The 21,434-nt window shown below is 46.7% G+C and overlaps 1 protein-coding gene across 4 annotated transcripts in view; it reads right to left on the bottom strand.

The window, feature by feature from the left end:
• The window catches only part of EEFSEC (eukaryotic elongation factor, selenocysteine-tRNA specific), a 250,858-nt gene that overhangs the window by 156,528 nt on the left and 72,896 nt on the right, over positions 1–21,434 (bottom strand). For all 4 annotated transcript variants that reach the window (XM_040463282.1, XM_040463283.1, XM_040463284.1 and 1 more), the window contains exon 2: positions 7,297–7,504. In XM_040463282.1, the coding sequence (XP_040319216.1) occupies positions 7,297–7,504 (208 nt within the window). The remainder of the gene's footprint in view (positions 1–7,296; positions 7,505–21,434) is intronic.

The raw sequence follows: 21,434 nt of genomic DNA, 5'->3' as shown, positions 1-21,434 counted from the left end.
AGCACAGATGCTCACAGACACAGTTCAAAGCTCTGGCGGCTGGATGCTGAGTGCAGTCCCGGGGAAAGGGACTTGGTGGGGCTGCTCTCGCTGTCCGGGGTGCACGCACACTGCCTCTATAATGACACTCTGCAAAGCAGACACTGAACACTATTGTCGCTTTTCGCCTTTTTTCGTAACAACAAAAATCCTCTCCAGATTTCTTTTGGTTAGCGAAAACAAGAACTAATTAGGTAGGTCTTTCATAACAGCAAAGTGGTGCTATGCAATCTTTGAAAAGCAGGGGATACTTGTGTAAGTTTTAGGTCTGGAATAGTAAAATTCAAAATAACCAGCATTTATTATACTTTGTTTTTTTTCTCACCAGTCAACCCAGATACAAAACCTCCCTCCTGGGGTAACTGAGGATCGGACTGGGTATGGGAAATCCCTAACATAGTGCCAGGCACACAGTAGGTGCTCCACACCTTACAGCTGTGATTGCTAAGACCCTACTGTGTGCCGGGCCCCACGTCAAACGCTCTCTCACAACAAATGCTGAACTTAACAGTGCCCATTTTACAAAAGAAGAAATACAAACTCAGATGAAGTGAGTTGCCTAAGACCACACAGCTAGTTGGCCACAAAGCCAGTATGAAAGGCACACCTTGTAAGTCAGCTCAGCAGCAGCCCAGTCACTTGGGATTTGGCAATGCACCCAATCCCAGGGAGGGAGGCAGGGCCAAGGGAGCCCCGGGTGGGTTTAGCAGATGGCCTTGGCTACAACAGAAACAAAGAAATAGAAAGTGTTTAAAAAGTAGGAGGAAACACAGAGGCAGCCGGAGTGAAAGATGCATCAAGGATGCTGTCAGATGATAACATTTAGTGGAAAAATAAACAGAAAAGCCTAGAACACAGAACAGTGTCAATGTTGTGATAACAACTACCTCAAATTATGTACATGTGGGAAAGAATGACAGGGATCCTAGGGAAAGAAGACTTTAATTTGATGCATTGGAGAGATTGTGGGTACGTTTTTATCTTCTATTTTGATTTCTGTTAACATTGATAAATGCTTATGCAAGAGTAATTTTAAGTGCTTTCAAAGATAAAGAAATCACAAAGAAAAACAATCAAACAGTTTGACTACATAAAAATTAGAAACTTCTGCATGTCAAAAAAAAAGCAACTAACATGGAAAGACAACCAACAAATGCTGAAGGCTTATTTGTAGCAAATACGATAGGCAAAGGGTTAATTAATAACAACATCTTTGTTAATATTAAACACTCCTGAAAATCAAAAACATAGCATTAAAATCGCTAGAAGCAAACAGACAACATATATGGGCATAGCACATAGCACATAGCACAAAAGCACAACTGTTTAGTACATGTAAGGAGAAATGTTCAATGTCCCTAATAATTATGGATTCACACATTAAAACAAGAGTAACATACCACTTCTGTCCTACTAAGTTTCAAATATATGTTAAAATTAGAAACCAAAGGTAGCTGCCAACACCTGTGTAAACACTTTTGGAAAAGAATACGGCACTACACAAGTTTGAAAGGATTCATGCCGCTCAGTCCCGTAATCTCACACCTGGAAATGTCTCAAGAGGAAAAAAAATGAGAATACAGAAAAAGTTTAAGGATGGTCAAAAATGTTCACCCCAGGATTACTTCCTTATAAGAAGGAAACCTTATGCCAATCTAAAGGGCCAACAAGGAAGTGATGGTTACATGAAGAAGTGCTACACAGATGTTAAGTAACACAGGTAGAAATCCAAGATGCAAATACCTCATCTGTTTCAAAGGCAGAAGTGAATTCAGCAAAGTTGCAGGGTACAAGATCAACACACAAAAATCAGTGTGTTTCTATACTCTAGCAAATAACAATCTGAAAAGGAAATTAAGAAAGCAATTCCATTTATAATGGCATTTAAGAGAATTAAATGCTTAGGAATAAATCTAACCAAGCATGTGAAAGACCTGTAGACTGAAAACTACAAAACACTGATGAGAGAAACTAAAGATCTAAACAAATGGAAAGGCATCGTGTTCATAGACTGGAAGACTTCATTACCACTGTTTAGATGTTCGTGCTACCCAAAGCGATCTACAGATTCAAGGCGATCCCCATTAACATTCCAACAACCACTTTTTGCAGAAATGGAAAAGCAGATCCTCCAAATTGCAAGGGGCCTCAAATAGCCAAAATAATCTTGGAGAAGAAGCATAAAAATGTTGGAGAACTCAACTTCCTGACTTTGAAACTTACTACAAAGGTAAACAAAGTGGTGTGGTACTGGCATAAGAACAGACACACAGACCAATGGAAGAGAACAGAGAACCCAGAAGTCAGCCCACACATGTATGATCAATTTAGTTTTGACAAGGGTAAAAGGGGAAAGGACAATCCTTTCAACAAACGGTGCTGGGAAAACTGGATAGCCACATGCCAATAATAAAGTTGGGCCCTTAACTTACACCATACATAAACTTACACCATATATACAAATTTGCTAGAGGTAGATGAATGACCTAAACTTAAGAGCTAACACTACAAAATTCTTAAGAAAAAATTTGGGGAAAATCTTCATGACATTGGATTTGGCAACAATTTCATGGATATGACACCAAAAACACAGGCAACAAAAGAAAAATCAACATATTAGATTTTATAAAAGTTAAAAACTTTTTTTTAATTTTATTTTTAATTTTTTAAAATATACATCCAAATTAGTTAGCATATAGTGAAACAATGATTTCAGGAGTAGATCCCTTAATGCCCCTTACCCATTTAGCCCACCCCCCCCTCCCATAACCCCTCTAGCAACCCTCAGTTTGTTCTCCATATTTATGAGTCTCTTCTGTTTTGTCCCCCTCTCTGTTTTTATATCATTTTTGTTTCCCTTCCCTTATGTTCATGTGCCTCCAAGGACAGTATGAAGAAAGTGAAAAGTCAACCTACAGAATAGGAGAAAACATTTGCACATCATATATGTGACAAGGGATTAATATCCAGAATATATAAAGAACTGCTACAATTCAACAACAACAAAAACCCAACAAAACAACAACAAAAACCTGATAGAAAATGGGCAAAAGACCTAAATAGACATTTCTCCAAAGAAGATACATGAAAGGCCAACAGGTACATGAAAAGATGCTCATCATCACTAGTCATTAAGAAAATGTAAGTTAAAACCATAATGAGATATCACTATCACTTCATACGTGTTACTATGGCCACCACCAAAAAGACAACAGATAACAAATGCTGGTGAGGATGTGGAGAAAGGGGAACGCTTGTGCACCATGGGTGGGAGTATCAACTGGTGCAGCCACTATGGAAAACAGTATGGAGGAGCTGCAAAAAATTAAAAATAGAACTACCATATGATCCACTTCTGGGAATATATCCAAAGGAAATGAAAACACTGACTTGGAAAGATATCTGCACCCTCATGTTCACTGCAGCATTATTTACAGTAGCCAAGACATGGAAACAGCTTAAGTGTCCATAGATGGATGAATGGATAAAGAAGTTGTGGTGTGTATGTATGTATGTACGTGTGTGTGTGTGTGTGTGTGTGTATTTGAATATCATTTATCCATAAAAAATCCTACCATATGCTATAACATAGATGGACCTCAAAGGCATTATGCTAAACGAAAGAAGTCAGAGAAAGACAAATACTGTGTGTTATTCGCAGAATCTAAAAAAAACAAAAACAAAAACACGAGAAACACAACTCAGAAAAAGAGATCAGACTTGTGGTCACCAGAGGCAGAAGGTTGGGAAAGAGAGAATTGGAGAAGGTGGTCAAAAGATACAAACCTGCAGTTGTAGCATAAGTCCTAGAAACATGATGTACAACATGATGACTGTGGCTAACACTACCATCTGATATGCAGGAAAGGTGTTAAGAGAGTAGATCATAAGAAATCTCATCACAAGAACATTTTTTTCCTTTTTTCTTTCCTTCTTTTCTTTGTGTTGTATCTATATAGGAGGATGGATGTTAGCTGAACTGACTGCTAATCATTTCACAATATGTGTAAATCAAACCATCATGGTGTATGCCTTAAACTTATATATTGATATATGTCAACTATTTCTCAATAATACAGGTGGTGGTGGGGGAACCAGCAAAAGGGGATAGGGGAAGCCGAAATGAGATACCACTTCATAGCTACTAGGATAACTATTAAAAAAAAAAAAGAAGAAGAAAAATGACAGGTGTTGGTGAGGATGTGGAGAAATTAGAGCCCTAACACATTGTTGGCAGGAATGTAAAATGGTGCAGCCACTGTGGAAAACTGTTTGGTGGTTCCTCAAAACGTTACTCATAAAACTACCATATGATCCAGCAATTCCACTCCTAGGTATAGACCCAAAGGAATTGAAAGCAAGGACTTGAATAGATATTTGTAAACCAATGTTCATACAGCATTATTCACAATAGCCAAAGGAAATAAGACCAGTGATTATCCATGATGAATGGAAAAACAAAATATGGTACATACACACAATAGAAAATTATTCAGCTATAAAGGAGTGACATTCTGACACCTGCTACAACAAGGATGGGCCCTGAAAGCATTATGCTAATGGAAATAAGCCAGACACAGAAAGCCGAATATATGACTCCATTTATATAAGGTACTTGCAATAGGCAAATTCAAAGAAACAGAAAGCAGAATAAAGGCTATGGGGGGGAAGGGGAGGAGAGAAGGGGGAGTTACTATTTAAAGGATACAGAGTTTCTGTTGGGAATCCCGAAAAAGTTTTAGGTATAGACAGTGGTGATGGAGACACAGCTTTGTGAATGTATTTGATGCCAATGAACTGTATATTTGCAAATGGGTAAAATAATAATTTTATGGGTATTTTAGTATGCATATTTTACCACGATTAAAAAAATGTGGACAAAAAGGGGGGTGGTAATATTATACACAGTGAAAAGATAGGAATGAAATAAACCAAAATGTCAGCAGTTATTTTGAAAAAAGAAATCTTTGGGTGGTCTCCTCTTTCTTTTAATCATTTTTCTCCGTTTTCTAATTTTAATTACTCTTTGGATGGAAAAAATACGTTATGTTTTTAACAGGTTTTATATTTTCAGTTTTGATATGTACATAATTCATCAACCCAAATGTTTCCTTTTTAGGTAGAAAGTTTCTTCACATATGGGCCAGCATTTACAAAGGATTTACTTCACAAGGGACCATAAGGAAAGGAGATGGTCACTTAAGATGACTTAAAGTTCTCTGCTGCACAGAGGTAAAAGCTCATGTTCTCTTACAACCTGGCCTGGCCACCGGCCCTGGAGCCCACTAGCTACAACCCATCAGGGTGGCAATCCTTTCTTTTATGGGAGTTTCTCCCCCCGCCCTCCAGGCACTGAATGAGGAGAGGAGAGGTTTCAGGTGGACAACTGCTTCTGGATATGATACAGTCCATAATTTGACCTTCAAGCAATAAATTAAAATAGGAATAATAACTTAAACATGAAGGTGAGAATCTGCCTTAAATTTAACTGATCGAAATAGCTAATATTAATTTACCCTTAATGGTACCCCAAACCCTTCCCAGAAGGTCCCGTTTATATACAAATGATACTGACATTGTACTGGGTCTTCACGCAGGAGTCCAAAGGACCTGTTCTCCCCTTTCTGACAAGTAAATAAAACGGCAGGGAGATCAAATAACTCACTAAAAAGAAGATATAATTTTTTATCTTCCTTTTTACAGTCTCATATCCACTTCCGTTGGGAATAACAAAGTCTGAATTCTTATGCAACACTTATCTAAATGTGTCGATTTTATCGGATTGATGAATTTTGCTAACAAAAGGCAGTGCTAGGAAATCTTTTATGACATATTTGGCCCATTCACAGGGCTGGAGCTTTAATTTAACCAACTTGAGAATTCTGAGGGAGAGCTGCAGGTGTTGGATCTGAAAAAAAAAATCATAAATGGGAAGGCATATCAATCTTTATGACGGGGAAACAAAAACACTCTCTACTTGCTTGCCCTCCACAGGCAGGAGAAGGAGAGGTGGCAGCAGCAGGATATTGTCTCAGGCTGCATAGCAAAGAGGAAGCATCGCTGTCTCCCAGTGACCGCTATTTAGTATTGATCAAAAGGCGCTGGCCCAGAGAGGAAGAGAGGAATTGATAAAACAATGAGGTTTGCCAACACTGTGTTCTCAACAAGGACATTTTCTCATTCTCTTGACCACACCAGAGTAAGTCACTCCTGTGGCCGCCTGAGCGACCCGGCGGCTTTCTGTCCCACGGCCCCACAGCACCGCTACCTCTCTGCCCTCATGGACATGTCCTCAAGGACCGTAAGCGTAGCCAATCACTTGACAAGGCCTGTTGCTTCTCCTGTCAAAGGTCTCCCCGAGTCACCCCTCCCCTCCCTCCACAGCCTTAACTCGGACCACACTTCTCTCCCTGAGAACACCACCAAATTGCCTCTCCCTCTCTGTTCTCGGCTCCCCCTGGATCATCATCGCTGAGCCATCCCTTCTGCCTGCCACCAGTCAGCTCTGCATGGGAGAACTTCTCAGCCACCTCTTGCACAAACTCTTTAAGGACTCCTTACTTTCTGCAAGACGAAATCGTAAACTCGCTGGCATGAGATATTACAAAGGTCCTTTGTGATCTCACCTTTCCCAGTCTCCCCTCCAACAGCAAAGTCTGCCCATCCATCTACCCAATTTTACAAGCCTCTGTGACAGAAACATCCAGTCATCCACCAAAACTCATCTCCGCCTTCAGATAACCGAGTTGCAGCTAAGCAGATGGTGAGGGGATATGTTTCCTGACACCGAGGCATGACCAACATGAACGGGCAGGACTGAGGCCTCACCCACAGAATCTGTGGCAAGGGTGTGTGCCTCTTCCAGTCTGGGCGTTCCTTATACACTGGACCCTCCTGTGAACGTGAATGCAGCACTGTCTGTGCCTGGCTTTGACCACACGGACAGGGACATACCCTAAGTGGAAGCAGGATGGAGGACACCGGGGTTTCTGAATGCTGTACAGAGAAGAAACCCCCTTGTGCTCACGTTAGGAAATTACCTGGAAAATCAGCTTCTAGTCTCTTTACGCTTCTGTAGTTTTTGGTCTCTTGCAACAGCATCTTAGTCTTTTACTCTTGCCGCGCGCAAGGGCCAGGTGAGATCCCGCTTACTAGGACCCACAGCTGACACCCGCCTGCCCAACCTGTGTTAATGAAATGAAGCATGCCCCAGAGCCAGCTTAGACATGTGGACACTCCTCTCATTAGCAAACCTACTTGGTGTTCTCTAGGGTCTTCTGCATTTTCTTTGTCATTTTATCAATCGCTGCCTGTCTCTTCCCTTCAGCTAAGAGGTCTATTTTGTTCAGCACCACGACCAGCTTCTGGCAGGCGATCTGCCCAATCACAAGGCACTCCGCGGACTGGGTCTGCATCCCTTTGGTCACGTCGATGACCAGCATCATCAGATCAATGATCTGGGCCCCTGCAAGGAGAGAAAGACAAGGTTAGAAAGGGAAATGGGGGAGAGGACTCTGTAGAAAGTTGCCCAATTCCTGAGCTTCAGCAGAACCAGCCAAATTCAAGTGTGAAGATAAAGGTGGGTGGGATGACCACCACACGCCTCCTAGCCCCGGCCATGGGGGACGGACTCGGACCAACACGATTTCACTGAATCCTCACGACCACCATGAGCGACGGGCGTGTTACCTCATCTGGAGAGGAAGAAACCGAGGCCCGCAAAATACAGAGAGCCCACCAAGAGCCACGGCCAGCACGCAGTAGGGCTGGGGACCCCAAAACACCCTTTTACTGCATCAATCCCTTCATTTTATTCCCATCTTAGACCTGGCAAACGCCTAGAGATCTGCCCTTCACAAGACAGCAGATGGAAGGAATGGAAAACTACCGGGGAGGTGGGGGCTCGTCTCCTCTATGGCTCCTGGGCCTTCTCCTCACGGTAGTTGGGTTTAGTCATGATCCTCCCACGCATGGCTGCGTCACATCTACTCGCTTCTTTTGTCCTCTCCGTTCCAGGTGGTAGGCTCCCGTCCTTTCAAGGAGGTAAGAGCAACCCAAGGCTCAACTACATCAACGCTGAGCACCGCCAGCATGTACGTGTATTTCTATATGTGTGTGTGCGTGCGCATGTGTGTGCATTCTACACGTATGCATGCATGCCTGGCTGGGAGCATGCCCTAAATACACAGCCACACCTGAGCTGAACAACAGCAGAGGGAGGAATTACAGAGGAGTCCATGAGGGGAAACCGCCCTGAGCCATGTTAGGAATACTCAAGTTAGCCAATGAAGGGAATGTGTCCTTTTTAATGGGATTTGAAGTAGTTTTACCAACAAAGGGGGCGGGAAGTTATTTTGGGGGATACAGAAATATGCAACTATTTCCCCCTGTGCCCCAGGAGGGATTTCCAAGACCCAACTATTGTTGTGGTGAAACGGAGGAGGACTGCTCTGTAGGTGACTCTCATGACCCAAGATCATTCCTGGGGAGCGAGGGAAGGCGAGGAGGAGGGCAGTTTTCTCTGCTGGCACATTTACTGTGTGCGCTAGTCAACCCCTTAATCTCCACGACCAGTGTTTCAGACGAAGGTGGACTCACGGGGTACTTGCTTTGGCACTAAGGGCCACCAGACACCGGGGAGCCCGGCTGCACTGCTGAAGGATTCTTTCCTGGTCACCACTGACGTGCGCAGCTCCTCCAGCCTCCCCCCAGGAGAAACAATAGGCGTCTCCGGCTCTAGGCAGGCCTCAAAATGTCCCAGCTATCCTCCCTGGCCCTTCTGTCTGCCCTCCCAAGCCCCCTCTTCCACCTCACCCAGTCCCAGGGACTCCGTGCTGCTGTGGTCCAAGGGGCCCGGAGCGGCAGGCTGGTGCTCACAGCAGCCGGCACTGGCATCTCCCCTGTCCCACCGGGCAGCATGTGGGGACGCGGCAGGGGATGGCGCTGGTTCTATCACCCACACCTTTTAAACAATGGAGGTCTGAAAACCTCACCATCTGACAGACTCCCTCTCTTATCTACCGAATCACCAGCTCCCCTCTGGGATGCATCTCTGCTGCAGCCTCAACCCCCATGGCGCATGGCAGGCCCATGTCAGCTGCTCCCTAGCGGGAAGAGACCTGTTCTTTGCCTCAGACTTGTCCCTCTGAAATCCATCCTCCAAACAGCCTCCCAGAAGGAACCTCCTAAAACTCTATGACTGATTCATACACTGAGTCAGGGAGGGGGGTAAATCGGTATTTCTATGAAAGTCAATCAGAAAACAGCTATCAGAATTCACAGCATCTTTGACCCAGCCAAGCCCACACACATGTGCAGCGCCCCATAGTGTAAGCAGGCTTGTTGTAGCTACAGTTGGAAACCATGTAAATGCCCATCACCGGGGGGCATGTTAAAAACAAAGAATGTTACACCCACTCCAGGAGAATACTATCCCACCATTAAAAGGAATGAAGAAGCTCTTTGTGTACCACTATGGAACAGCCCCCAAGGTAGAGCGAGTGAGAAGAACAAAGGGCAGAGCGATGTAATCTGTGTCAAAAGTGGGGGGCGGGGGGGAAGGTGTGTGTGTATGGGTGCTGTATGGGAGGAAGTGTTTGCTCCTCTGCACATAAAACATGTCTGAAGGAATGCAAAAGAAACAGCTAACTTTTGGTTGGTTGTCGGGAGAGCCAGGTGGCGGATGTGGGATGGGGTAGGAAGGAAACCAGACTGCGTGTTCTTCTGTACCTTTTACACAGGTGTGCAGTACCCATTCAGAAATAAGTAAAATGCCGTGACGTACATAAATAATGAACTAAACGCTGATCTGCTGTTCCCCTGCTAAGACCCCTCGCTGTCTTCTAACTGAACGGGAACTCCGTGCTGTGGCTTTGGGCCCCCTCTTCTACCTCACGGTCCTGGCACGTCCTCCTTGCGCTGCGCACCAGGGTGCACCTCACGGAGCCCTCCCCGGTGCTCCCTGCCCTGCCCCAGGGCACATGTGTGTGTGCACATGCACGCCCCCGCTCAAAGCCTGAGCCCAGCTGTCCCCAGAAGAGGTGACTTCTCCCCAAGCAAACCTGTCACCAGTCACAGGGCTGTGTAGCGAAGTGTTGAGGCAGGGTAGGACAAAGCCCACAGGTGAGCAGAAGGAGGAGTGCCTGGGGTTCCCAGCCTATGAGCCGTTCTCCAGGAAGACTGGAGAGCCACCTTCACACGAAATGGTCCCAAGCACCTGACCAGGTGACCCCCAACTGTAGTGGGCAAAGCTGTGCCCACAAAGCCAAGGCTACGCTATCCCAAGGATGTCTCAAGGACTTTTCCAGAGTACTTCCAACTGCCCTGGCTCCCTCTAGGACCTAAACATCATCCCCTCTCTTACCCAAACTACCATGGACCCCCTGTACGGATGAGGAGGTGTTTGGTAACTGCCCTTGGTCACTCAGCAAATAGGTGCTAAAGGAGAGATCTGAACGCTGGTGCCTGTCCTCACCTATGTGCCATGTGGCCTGTCCTTCCACATGGGGACCCATCCCCTCTCCAGCCTCTTCTCTTACTCATCCTACTCCTCGCCCACTCCTCATTTTCACACTGAGAATCAAGGTACACTCCACGATAATTCTCACCCTTCCCTGCCCAGCTTTTGCTCCTGCCCTTCTACCTATACTTCACTCACCCTTGGCCCTTCCTCCCCAACTACCCCAATGCTCAGAGCTTACAGATCACAGGTCGGGCTGTCAATCTGGATTTGTAGGACCCAGCACAGGACCTAGCGGGCACAGCATGGGCAATCTTTCATGGACTGAACTGAGCTAATGATAGCTTGCCCACCCCACCCCCGCCCCCCACTATTCACTAGGACTCTGTTCCTTTTCTCAGAGATTCAATTCCCCATTGGTATATAAAACTACCCAGGAGCACCTTGTCTTGGCCCAGTGGCTGGAGGGGAAGAACTCGTATATTCTACGTATTTAGCCCATCTCACTTATGATGCCTGTTGGGATCCTGGGGATAGAGATGAAACTGGCCTGACAGAGCCAGAAAGACAGGTGCAGATGAGACCCAAACACTCAGACTGGTCAGGATTTCCTCTGCAGCCTTAATCCAGCGTCCACAAGCCGCCTTTGTTGCAGGGAGCACACAGCTCCGTTCCAAAAGGCCAGGCTCTTGAGCAGACCCACTGCCAACATCAGGCACTTCTAAAGAGACCAGAGGTCACAGCGACGTGACAGGCCCCACTGAGAACCAGGGGTCATCATCAGGCAACTGCCCGCTGCCCAGCAGCGGCTCTCAGTTACTCCCGTTGCTTCATCAAACTTTTGATCAGGCGACAGGAAGTGACATAACTGGCCCGTCTTGTCTTTTTCAAGATCCCCAGTACTTCCACAGAATGAATCAAGCAGTGTCCTTCCCAATTCCCACGAACCCAGGGTAGGAAACCATTCTGAGACGAGAGGGGCACAGCGAGCGAGTGGGCGGGAAACACAAGTCAGGAACTTGCAGCTTACAAATGACCCTCTATATTTTTCAGTCTATCAGAGTTTTTCATCTAGTTGTTCTGACTATAGATCCCTTTAAAGGTTTGCAGAATAATTATAACAGGGTTCAAGTTTCTCAGTACTTTTATAAGTTACAATTTCCAATTCTGTAGAGGATACATCTTAATCATTTCAAAAACAAAAATAAAGAAAAACTTACAAAGGTCGGCATTTAACAAAGTGTAAGTTATCTGTGAGATGTAATTTTCCTTCTGGGACTGAAGGCGGAAAACATGCGTGTGCAGAAAAAAAATGTTTCAGCCAGAGAAACTGAACATAAAACTTTAAACATTTTAGCAGCCTCAAAATCAGGTATTTAATCAAAACGTGATTTTTTTTCAATCAAAATGAACATCCTAAAAAGAAGAGAATAGTATTAAATTTAAAATAAAGAAAAATGTATTTTTAACTAGTGACATTAAATATTCAATAAACAACGTAAATACACTGTCATCAACAATATAGAAGTGCAGTGGCAATTTATGTCCTATTATTATTCCAACCCATTCACCGGATACATCAGACCTCCGTGGGCCTCAGCTTCCTGGTCTCCATGAGGACAAGGGTGAGCCCAGCCAGCGGGCTGCAGTGAAGGTTAAAAGAGATAACACGCGGAGCGGGTTCAGAACAACACGTCGGCCATAGGAAATCCTCCATAACGTTAGCTGCTGTGATTGTTTTTCCTTCTACAACTCCTACTGTGGCAAGCACGTTTGCTTCTCGTCTTAATTTTGCCATGTGGGGATCACAGAATCACAGACAGCAAAACAAAAGCTCAGAGAGGTGAAGTGACCAAGTCAAGTCAGGGGCAAGGGCTCAGTTGGAGCGATGTGAACATGGGCCCCTGGACCCCTTTCTCCCACAGCACCCTGTGTCCCTGGGCTGCGATCCTGCGCCCAGAGTGAAACGCTCACCCCGTGCGTGGGTGGGGACTTGTGCACCAGCCCCTGTGGGTGCTGCAGAATGGCAAAGCAAGTGTCAGAAGTCCCCCTTGGAGCGTGGGGTGGGAGGAGGGGCTGCAGCTCTACAATCCCAAGGTGCCGTCGGTATTGCTGTTATTTGTATTCATTTATTCAATATATTGCTTGTTTCCCCATTTTCCAGGCAAGAAGACTGAGGCTCGGGCAGGTTAAATACTTGCCCCAGGCTATCTAGCTAGGGTGAGAAGCCAGCATCGTTTTGACACCAACACAGGCTCACCTGTCCTGGCCCCGCCTCTCGGCCAGGAGGCATCGAGACTTCCATCACACTGGAGCCCGTGATTCCTCTCAAGGAGAGTCCCCCCCACCGTGTGTGTCCATTTTGTGCATTTCAGTTTTCCTCCCTCTATATCCTTTCCCCCAAAGTACAGTGGCCTGGGAACCCCCTCTCAGATTCCTACTGGCACAGGAGAGTGTACAGCTGAGCACCAGGGATGTCCGTCCTGCCCTCCTCAGCACAGAATCAGAGGGTTTGGAAATGGAAGGGGCTTGGTAAAGAAGGTCCATGTGCAGGTGGGGAGCCAAGGGCCATGAGTGGGAGGAAGAGGTGAGCGCTGGGCTCGGAGGCACCCAACCGGGCATTCAAACCACAGCACCCCTGGGGGCCTCCATTTCCTCATCTGTAAATCAGAATCTAAACAAAGATGCCCACTGCAAGAGGTTGGGGTGGGGGTAGGGGGCATGGAATCAAAGGGGAAGGCCAGCGGGGCACTCAGTAAGCGGAGCTACAATTAGGGCTGTTGGTGCCGAGCCAAGCTCTCTGCCCAGCCTCACATTCAGAGGCTGCTGTTCCCACCTGTCCAGGATACCCCCAGGCAAACACATGTGGACAAAGAACTGAGGTTACTGACCAAGTTGGGGTGGGGGGGAGGGGAGTGGAGAAGGAAAAGCTTGCAGAGTGGTCAGACGTGCACCCACCTGGGCACAGGCGCATGTCCAACTTGCACACACTGCCCGCCAGCCCCTCTCCTCACTCTCCTTGCCGGCTTTCTTCAGGACCTGCCTCCCTCACAATTCCCATGCTGCTGGCCAGGCCCAGAGCCTCCAGTGGGGGGACAGAAAGCCAAAGGAGACTCCAGTCACTGGAGGAAGTTCCGAGGACCATGCCCCTTGCTCCTATCTGATGACCATTTTCATGAACACCTTCAGACAGAGGGAAATTTCTTAATGCTATTTACCCTCTCTGAGCTCTAGTTCCTCATCTGTAAAACAGGGATGATCACCCGACTGTGATTTCGACTGACCTGGTTGAAAATCTCAGATACGGACATAGGACAGAGCCCAGAGGGACGGCATACTTGTACGTGGGGCATGTGAGCAAAAGAAAGCCTTGGAGAGGGTGCTGCCCTTTAGCGGGAAGAAAGCTGCAGGAGCATGGAAGGCCACCTCACGTGCCCTGGAAGGCATGCTATGGAGAGCGGCAGGGCAGGGAGGCGGGGAGCCTGAGGGGCTGGCCCCAAGCCAAGGCACAGCTTCACCCCTGCCTGCTGTGCAGCCTCAGGCACGCATGTGAGTACACCTCTTGACCTCTTGGAGCCTGGGATTCCTCCCCTATATCCTGCTGATGTCAGAGACAACACCTTAAGGTGCAGGGAGGGCATCGAGCACAGCACGTGGCCCATACTAAGAGCTCAAGAAACACAAGCTACTATCAGTATTGGGACTTGTATCATGAAGCCCAGCACAGTAAAATGTCCACAGCTCACATGTCCACAAAGGCCCCATGCCCTTCCCAGGCAGAGAAGAGACAGTATCAACAACAGCATGGAACAAATACTAATGATACCTCCCGCGATCCAGCAGTATCCACAAGGCCCCTCACAGGGGATGAGTGCCAGACCACAGCCTGGAGCACTGCATCCACCAAGGGGCAGGAAGCCCTTACTGTTTTAACCCAGTCTGCAAAGGTAGGCTCCCCCACAAACATCCCGCCAAATCCCACCAGACCAGCAGGGAGACACCTGAGCAAGAGAACTTGAGTGGGCAGGACTGGACATCTTCAACAAGTCGTCAAGCTTCCACAGCCCATTCACACAGCCTCCCTCACTCCTGCTCTCTAGGAAAATGATATGCTTCACCAAATGAACGAGAAGAACAAGCTTCGGGTGTTCCAAATACTGTAGGTAGCAAGCAGGAGTGAAGCTGACCTAGTAGCCGGCGGAACCAGCGTACCCCTTGACTGACAAGAAAGCCAACCAGAGCAGCCACAATCCAAGTGACTGCTACCATGGCTTGGGGGCTGGATCAGTGCCAGGCCCCGGGCTGAGGACCATCCGCATCCCTGATTTCAAACCGACAAAGATACACCAGGCTCTAGAAAGGACACTGTTTAGCCTGCATGGTGCTTCTGGGAATATGAATGCACTGGGAAACACTTACAGTTCGAGAGGTCACATAAAATCCTTATGAATCGGCAGATATGGCAACACTGGGCCTGCGCCCAACGTGGCTGAGGAGCAGCTACCGCCTGGAGAGCGGCTATCTTTCCCAATTTTACCCTGGTCTCCACAACTCCCTACTGCCCCGTACCTGGCATTTATGCCATCAGCCTGGCTCCTAACAGGCAAATGGGCTCATGACTCCAGCTTGACGTGTGTTAGCTCTGACCCTCACCACGTCCCACGAGGAGGAGGCTCTCCCATTCGAATCACGAGAAATCCGAGGTCTGGTCACACAACAGTAGCCAGCAGAGGCGGGGCTAGAACTCAGGGCTGGCTGACTTAAACAGGTCTTCCTTTTCTATTGCCAGCTGCCTCTTGGCCAGGGTCCCGCATGGCCGAGTCTCCAGGGAACCCTACGGTACCCCAGGGAGGAGGCGGGCAAGGCCCTGGGGATGGGAAGAGGAAGGAGAGCGCACAAGGTGTGCAAAGGCAAACTGCCAGCGTCCTCTAGGACACGTCCAAAACCAGAGGCACGGTCCTTCAGGAGGGAACGAAAGGAGGCATTCATCAGCACCTAAAGAAACCCGGGAGGAGAACAATGGGAGCCATGTTAGCAGTGGAGGAACAGGGGAAAGAACAAAGAGAGCCCGTGTAAGAGACCCAGGAAAAAAATAAACAGCTGCGGACAAGATAGCAGACAAATAGAGGCGCTGGAGCCCCGCCAAACGGAGGAAAAGCCAAAAAACAATAAACGCTGGAGACTCGCGGCCAAACACCCACAGAGATGAGAGAGGGCAGTGGTGCAGAATAGGACGCACCGGCCGCAGATCCTGGGTGAGTCGCCTCCCTGTCCACATCTGTCGATGGGAAAAGCACACACCTGGGACACAGGGACAGTGGGTGGCCGTCTAGATAAAACTAAGGTTGAGTCTCCACCTCATACATCACACCAAAATAAATGCCAAAGGACCAAAGCTTCAGCATAAGGACATAAAACCATAAAAGTCCTGGAAGAAAATGTGTGAGAGAATTTTTTTATAATCTTAAAAGTAAAAAAAAAAAAAAAAAAAAAAAAAAAAAACCAAACCAAACCAAACTAACCAAACAAAAAAACAACTTAGGTAAGATACAAAACCCGGAAACACGTAAAAGAAAAAAAATGAAAGAGTGACAAATTCAGCAACGTAAAAATCAGACATTCCTGCATGGACAAAAATATGATAAAGGCCAACACGACCAGGGACACGCTACCCACAAAGGACTACTCTCCTTAATAGTTAAAAAGCTTCTTCAAGTGGATAATAAAAAGAGCAACAATCCAATCAAAAACGGCAACCGTATCTACACATAGCTCACACTAAGCACATTCACGGAGTGCTTCCTACTTGCCAGCCCCCTAAGCTGGTGCTTGGCACCCTGGAGATGAGGACAGATGACGGTCCCTACCCCTTACAAGAGGGACTCACTGTCCAGTGAAATAAGGCTAAAAGTAAACAATACATCTAAGACGTGAGTTTCACAGAAGGGGGGAAGATGGTTAAGTATCCTGGGGAAAAAGAGAGCAGGAAAAAAGACTCAGGAATGTACAGGAGGCAGGCGGGTTACAATTTTAATTCAGGCTGTCAGGGTGGGCCTTCCTGAGAAGGAGACGTTTGAGCCAGGACTTGGAGGAGAGGAGCTGGCAGTTAACCAGGGGAAGGACATTCCAGGCAGACAGAGGGGCTGGTACAAAGACCCCGTGGGGTGTCAAGGTGTCTGGGTGTCCAAGGACCAGCGAAGAGAGATGGGTGGCTGGAGGGAAGTCAGGAAACAGGGCAAAGAAAAGAAATACAAAGAGTTCAGACATATAATAAGATGTCCTACCTCACCAATAACAAGAAAATGCAAACTGAAATGACCCCAAGATTCTAGCTTTCACCTGGTGGGTTGACAAAATCATACCACAATAAAAGGGCCAGATGAGTAGTAAGGTCTTGCCCAGCCAGGCACTACTGACTGACTCCTGGAGCCCTCTAGATGACCTTCCATCACTACCCCCATTGAGAGGTGAGATTAGGTCACACGACTGGGAAGTGAGGGCTAGAATTCAGAGTCAAGCTCTGCCAGCTTCAGGGTCACGTCATCCCTCAAAACACTGACGACACCCTGCCGCTAAGAGTGTGGGGAGACAGGCGGTCCCGTCCATCTGGGACGTGTGCTGACAAGACCTCTTCTGAGGCCATTCTGGCAACAGCCATCCAAAGTGTGGATGCACAATACCCTGGGACCTGGCAACATCCCACATGCAAATGAGGTACATACAAGGCCACTGTTGCAACGTGTCTGCAGTAACCCAAACGTGGGGCCAGCCTAGCTGCCCATCGGGAGGGAGGCAGTTATGTACATCACAGTATATCCACATAACAAAACAGTATACAGCTACTAAGAAGCACAGAGCAGCGCTATGCCCTGAGTGGGAGTCTCACCAAGGCAGCGTGCACAGTACCCTGCCATTTCTATAGGCTGTGCATTAGAACGTATATGCCTGAAATCACCGTCCTTGTAATTTTTAGAAGAAACTGGTCACAGTCATTTGTCCCTGGGGAAGTAAACTAGGTAAGCAGGGACCCGGATCCAAGGGAGATCCACTTCCTACTGTCTATGCTTTCGTACCTTTTAATTTTGTTTTTCATTTTTTTTAAGTAGGTTCCACGCCCAGTGCGGAGCCCAACGCAGGGCTTGAACTCACAGCCTTGAGATCAACACCTGAGCTAAGATCAAGAGTTGGACACCGGCTGCGCCATCCAGGTGCCCCTGCATTTGTACCTTTTAAATTTCAAACCACAGGGGCTCCTGGGTGGCTCGGTCGGTTAAGTGTTGGACTTCAGCTCAGGTCATGATCTCGTGGTTCGTAGGTTCGAGCCCTGCATCGGGCTTTGTGTTGACAGCTGGGAGCCTGGAGCTTGCTTCAGGTTCTGTGTCGTCCTCTCTCTCTCGGTCCCTCTCCTGTTCGTGCTCGCTTCCTCTCTCTCTCTCTCTCAAAAATAAACATTAAAAAAAATTAAATTTCAAACAACATGCATATATTACTGGTTCAAAATCAATTTGTTTTTAAAAATTTTAAGTTAAAAAAAAAAAAAACTACCTACCATAAGTAAAAGGACCAAAAAAAAAGTACAGAAAAACGAAAACACTGCTATTAAATTCTAGCCAGACACAGTTGCTGCCATAGGTACATAGCTCACAATGTTAAGAGAAGTGTTAAAACTCCAGACACCAGAGATATTCTCCTTAATGGAATCAGAGGATTTAAAGAATCCCAAACACAGAACTCTCTTGCAGTGGTTAATGTTTCTTAGTGCTGTACCTACACACACATAAAAGCATCTCAGACACCATCCCTGGCATGCATCTCTCCAGCTTGGAAACTCTCCTAGTAAAGAGCCTGGACTTGATCCTGCAAGTTATGACAATCTGACAACAGGGGCAGGGGCATAAGAGAGAAGGAGGTAGAACCCATATGTCTGTTTAGAGGTCATAGAGATGTTCTGTGAATGACATTTTGTCCTTCCACAAGACCGATGTAAGAACCACAGACCTGTCCTCATCCCACTCGGTGATGGTCAGGCGCGCTGGAGAGAGATCCCCATGTCTGGGTGCATCAAAATCAGACAAGGCATTTGGAGATGGTCCTGAGGATCACTAAAGAGTGGAGGGTATGTGGCAGTTTTCTGTACTATTACCACGTTCTGTAGGTTGGAAATTATCTCAAAATGAAAAAGATAAACAAAACAATGACTGAAGCATCAGGAAATTGGGGAAACAGGGAAAGAAAATGAACATTCAGTGAGTGCCCAGGAATGTACCATGCACACTATTTCATTCAGTCTTCACTACAGCTCAAGAAGGAGGAGTTTATTTAATTATGCACACTTTATAAATGGAGAAACTGAGGCTTGGAGAGACCTAAAGTGACTCTCCCACAGTCACACAGCTAGCAAACTGGAGGTATGAATTCAAACCCAGAGCAGTGTGCTACCAAACACTATGTGGCCACAACAAGGTCGAGGGAAGAGGAAATCAGAAGCTGCCAAGTTCAGAGGTTGAGACCACATGTTCCTCATTCGAGGAAAAGACAAAGGAAGCGATCTTAAACAGAAGCATGAAGGAACTCAGGTAGATCTATAAGAGAACTTCCTGAGCAGCAGGGCTAGTAAAGATGTACGTAACATCTTTATACAATCAAAGGGCTCTTTGCTGGAGGTCTTGGGAAGAGTTGCGTCCTACTGCAGGGAGGGAGGATGAATTACACCAGGGCTCCCCATCCGTGCACCACCTCTGATCTCTGCCATGCCTGTGGATGCTACTTCTGCTGTTATTTACTTAATGTGGGTTAAGTCATTTTTTTGAACTCAAATCCATTTATATTTAAAAGAACTTGACTCGACAATAAATGCATTAAACTTGCCATAAGTAGAAGTTAACCATAAAGATGAATAAAATGAGACACAAAGCGATGTGATGTGATGTTATTACATGCTAACAAGATAATGCTGGCTGCGGAAGCCCTGAACCCGAGGCCTGCTCTCTGTGAAAAGAGGATCGGCAAGAGCCAGTATAAGACATCCTAGCACTAACGTGAGTCTCTCTCCGACAGGCGGGAGGGACAGGATGAGAACTGGAAAAGGCACGACCTTCCAACCCTGTCAAGCAGGAGTGTCAATCATGGGCCAGGCACCGCCTTGTACCACACCACCAGGCGTGTGGCCCACCCTTAGGAGGCCCTGGAGTAAACACCATTCGCACTGCCCACCTCATGAGAGGGGCAGAGGCAGGGTCAGGCATCGCAGCCAGAGCAGAGGGGTCCATGCTCCCTCGGGTCAAAGGGCCAAAGGGGGTGCCAGCCTCTCTGCCTCCTTTCCTGATAGAGGCAGACGCATGGGTTCTGCAGGGCCACGACTCCCAACTTAATAGAAAGTTTTGCCTGTTTGCTTCTTTAAGCTACTGTGTCATAGTCTATCTGGGGTAATCTTTTTAGCTGACTTTGCACAACAGTACAACTCCTGTTCTAGAGCAGTGAAAAGGAGCAGAAAATGGAATTTGAAATGTAGAAATAAAATAATTGTGGGCCATGAGCTATAATTTGATTTCATGCTTTACAAGGAAATGAAAGAAGGCTTCCTTAAAATGTATGGTTTCTGCTCCCCCTCCTCCGTAAGCCCCCTCCCCCCGCCTTTTAACCATTTTAGGATTTCCTCTAGCACCGAAGAGAAAATAGGATTGTGGAAAATGTTCAGTTCTCAAGTGTCACTGCCACTCAGGGGCAAGCTCGATTTTAATGTGAACTTCCCATTCTGGGTAAGAGGAAATTCTTCAATTAATAAACCGGGTGTGCGGAGGCCAGTCTTTAAGGTTTAATCAATTTCATCTGTACTTAGGATAAAAAGACTGACTATTCTACTTTTTCCCCCCTCGTTTTCCTTCTTTAAAAAAATAATAAAATGAATGTTTTATTTTAAATTCTTTGAGGTTCGTATCTCCTGTTTCAGGAAATATTGTCTATTTCATGCGGTGAGTATGAAAACTCCCCCCTCCTTTTTTACTTTTGCTAAGAATCTTTTTTCAAAAATAACGAAATTATCCTCTGCCCTCATATACTATAACAGCTTGGGAGATGATACGAATTATACAGGATTCTGGCAGACACCTTGGGGTCGGTGGGCGGGGGGAGGGAAACAGAGACAAATCACCAAATATGGATGCAAGAGCTTCTTCTGGACAGTAAGAGGTGGACATGGGAATGTAAATTATGAGGAAAACCCGTCCTAAGGCGGCCGAGGCCAACTTCACAGTCAGTGATGTCTGGGAGGCCCAACACAAACCTCCCCAAGAAAGAGACCCTGCCCCGTGGGTCATCCTGTCTCTCTTAGGTCTCTCAGCCAGGGGTGGGCACAGGAGGGTGGCTCAGAATCTCAGAATCAAACCAGGGACCTCCCAACAGCAGCACAGAATAAATATTCAGATTTGGTGATCGACCAGGAACAACAGGACTTTACGAGGGATGAAGAGTTCCTGAGTCCTCCTTAAGTGGTCACTCGACACTCTGGGTACGCTCAGGTGCCGGGGCAGAAGTTACAGTCAGGTCCCGCAGTGGAGAGTTCAAGAGCTTTGCAGAGGGGCAACTCAGATTTAACTCTGAATCTCTGCTTGCCTTACCAGCTGCTATGTCTTTCACATCCCACCTAAATTCTCTGGGCCTGTTTCTTCACCTGTGAAATGGAGATAAAACCAGTGCTAATCTTTTAAGAAGCTATGCACCTCACACAGTGCTTGGAACAAAGAAGGCACCTGATCCACAGGAACGGAAGGACCCAGCATTACGGGGACCTGTATCCCAGTGTATCCCAGGTCTTCCCAATGCTTTGATCAAGGTGCCCTGGGGAAAATGCTACTTGTTTTTGTTTTTTTTAGGTGTATTTACTTATTGAGAGAGAGAGAGAGAGAGAGAGAGAGAGAGAGAGAGAGAGAGAGAGAGA

The sequence above is a fragment of the Herpailurus yagouaroundi genome, unplaced genomic scaffold, assembly GCF_014898765.1.
Source record: "Herpailurus yagouaroundi ecotype Mexico unplaced genomic scaffold, PumYag 387, whole genome shotgun sequence".
Lineage (NCBI taxonomy): Eukaryota > Metazoa > Chordata > Mammalia > Carnivora > Felidae > Herpailurus > Herpailurus yagouaroundi.
Note: the sequence above shows the minus strand (reverse complement) of the source record. Positions and strands in the feature narration are given on the sequence as shown.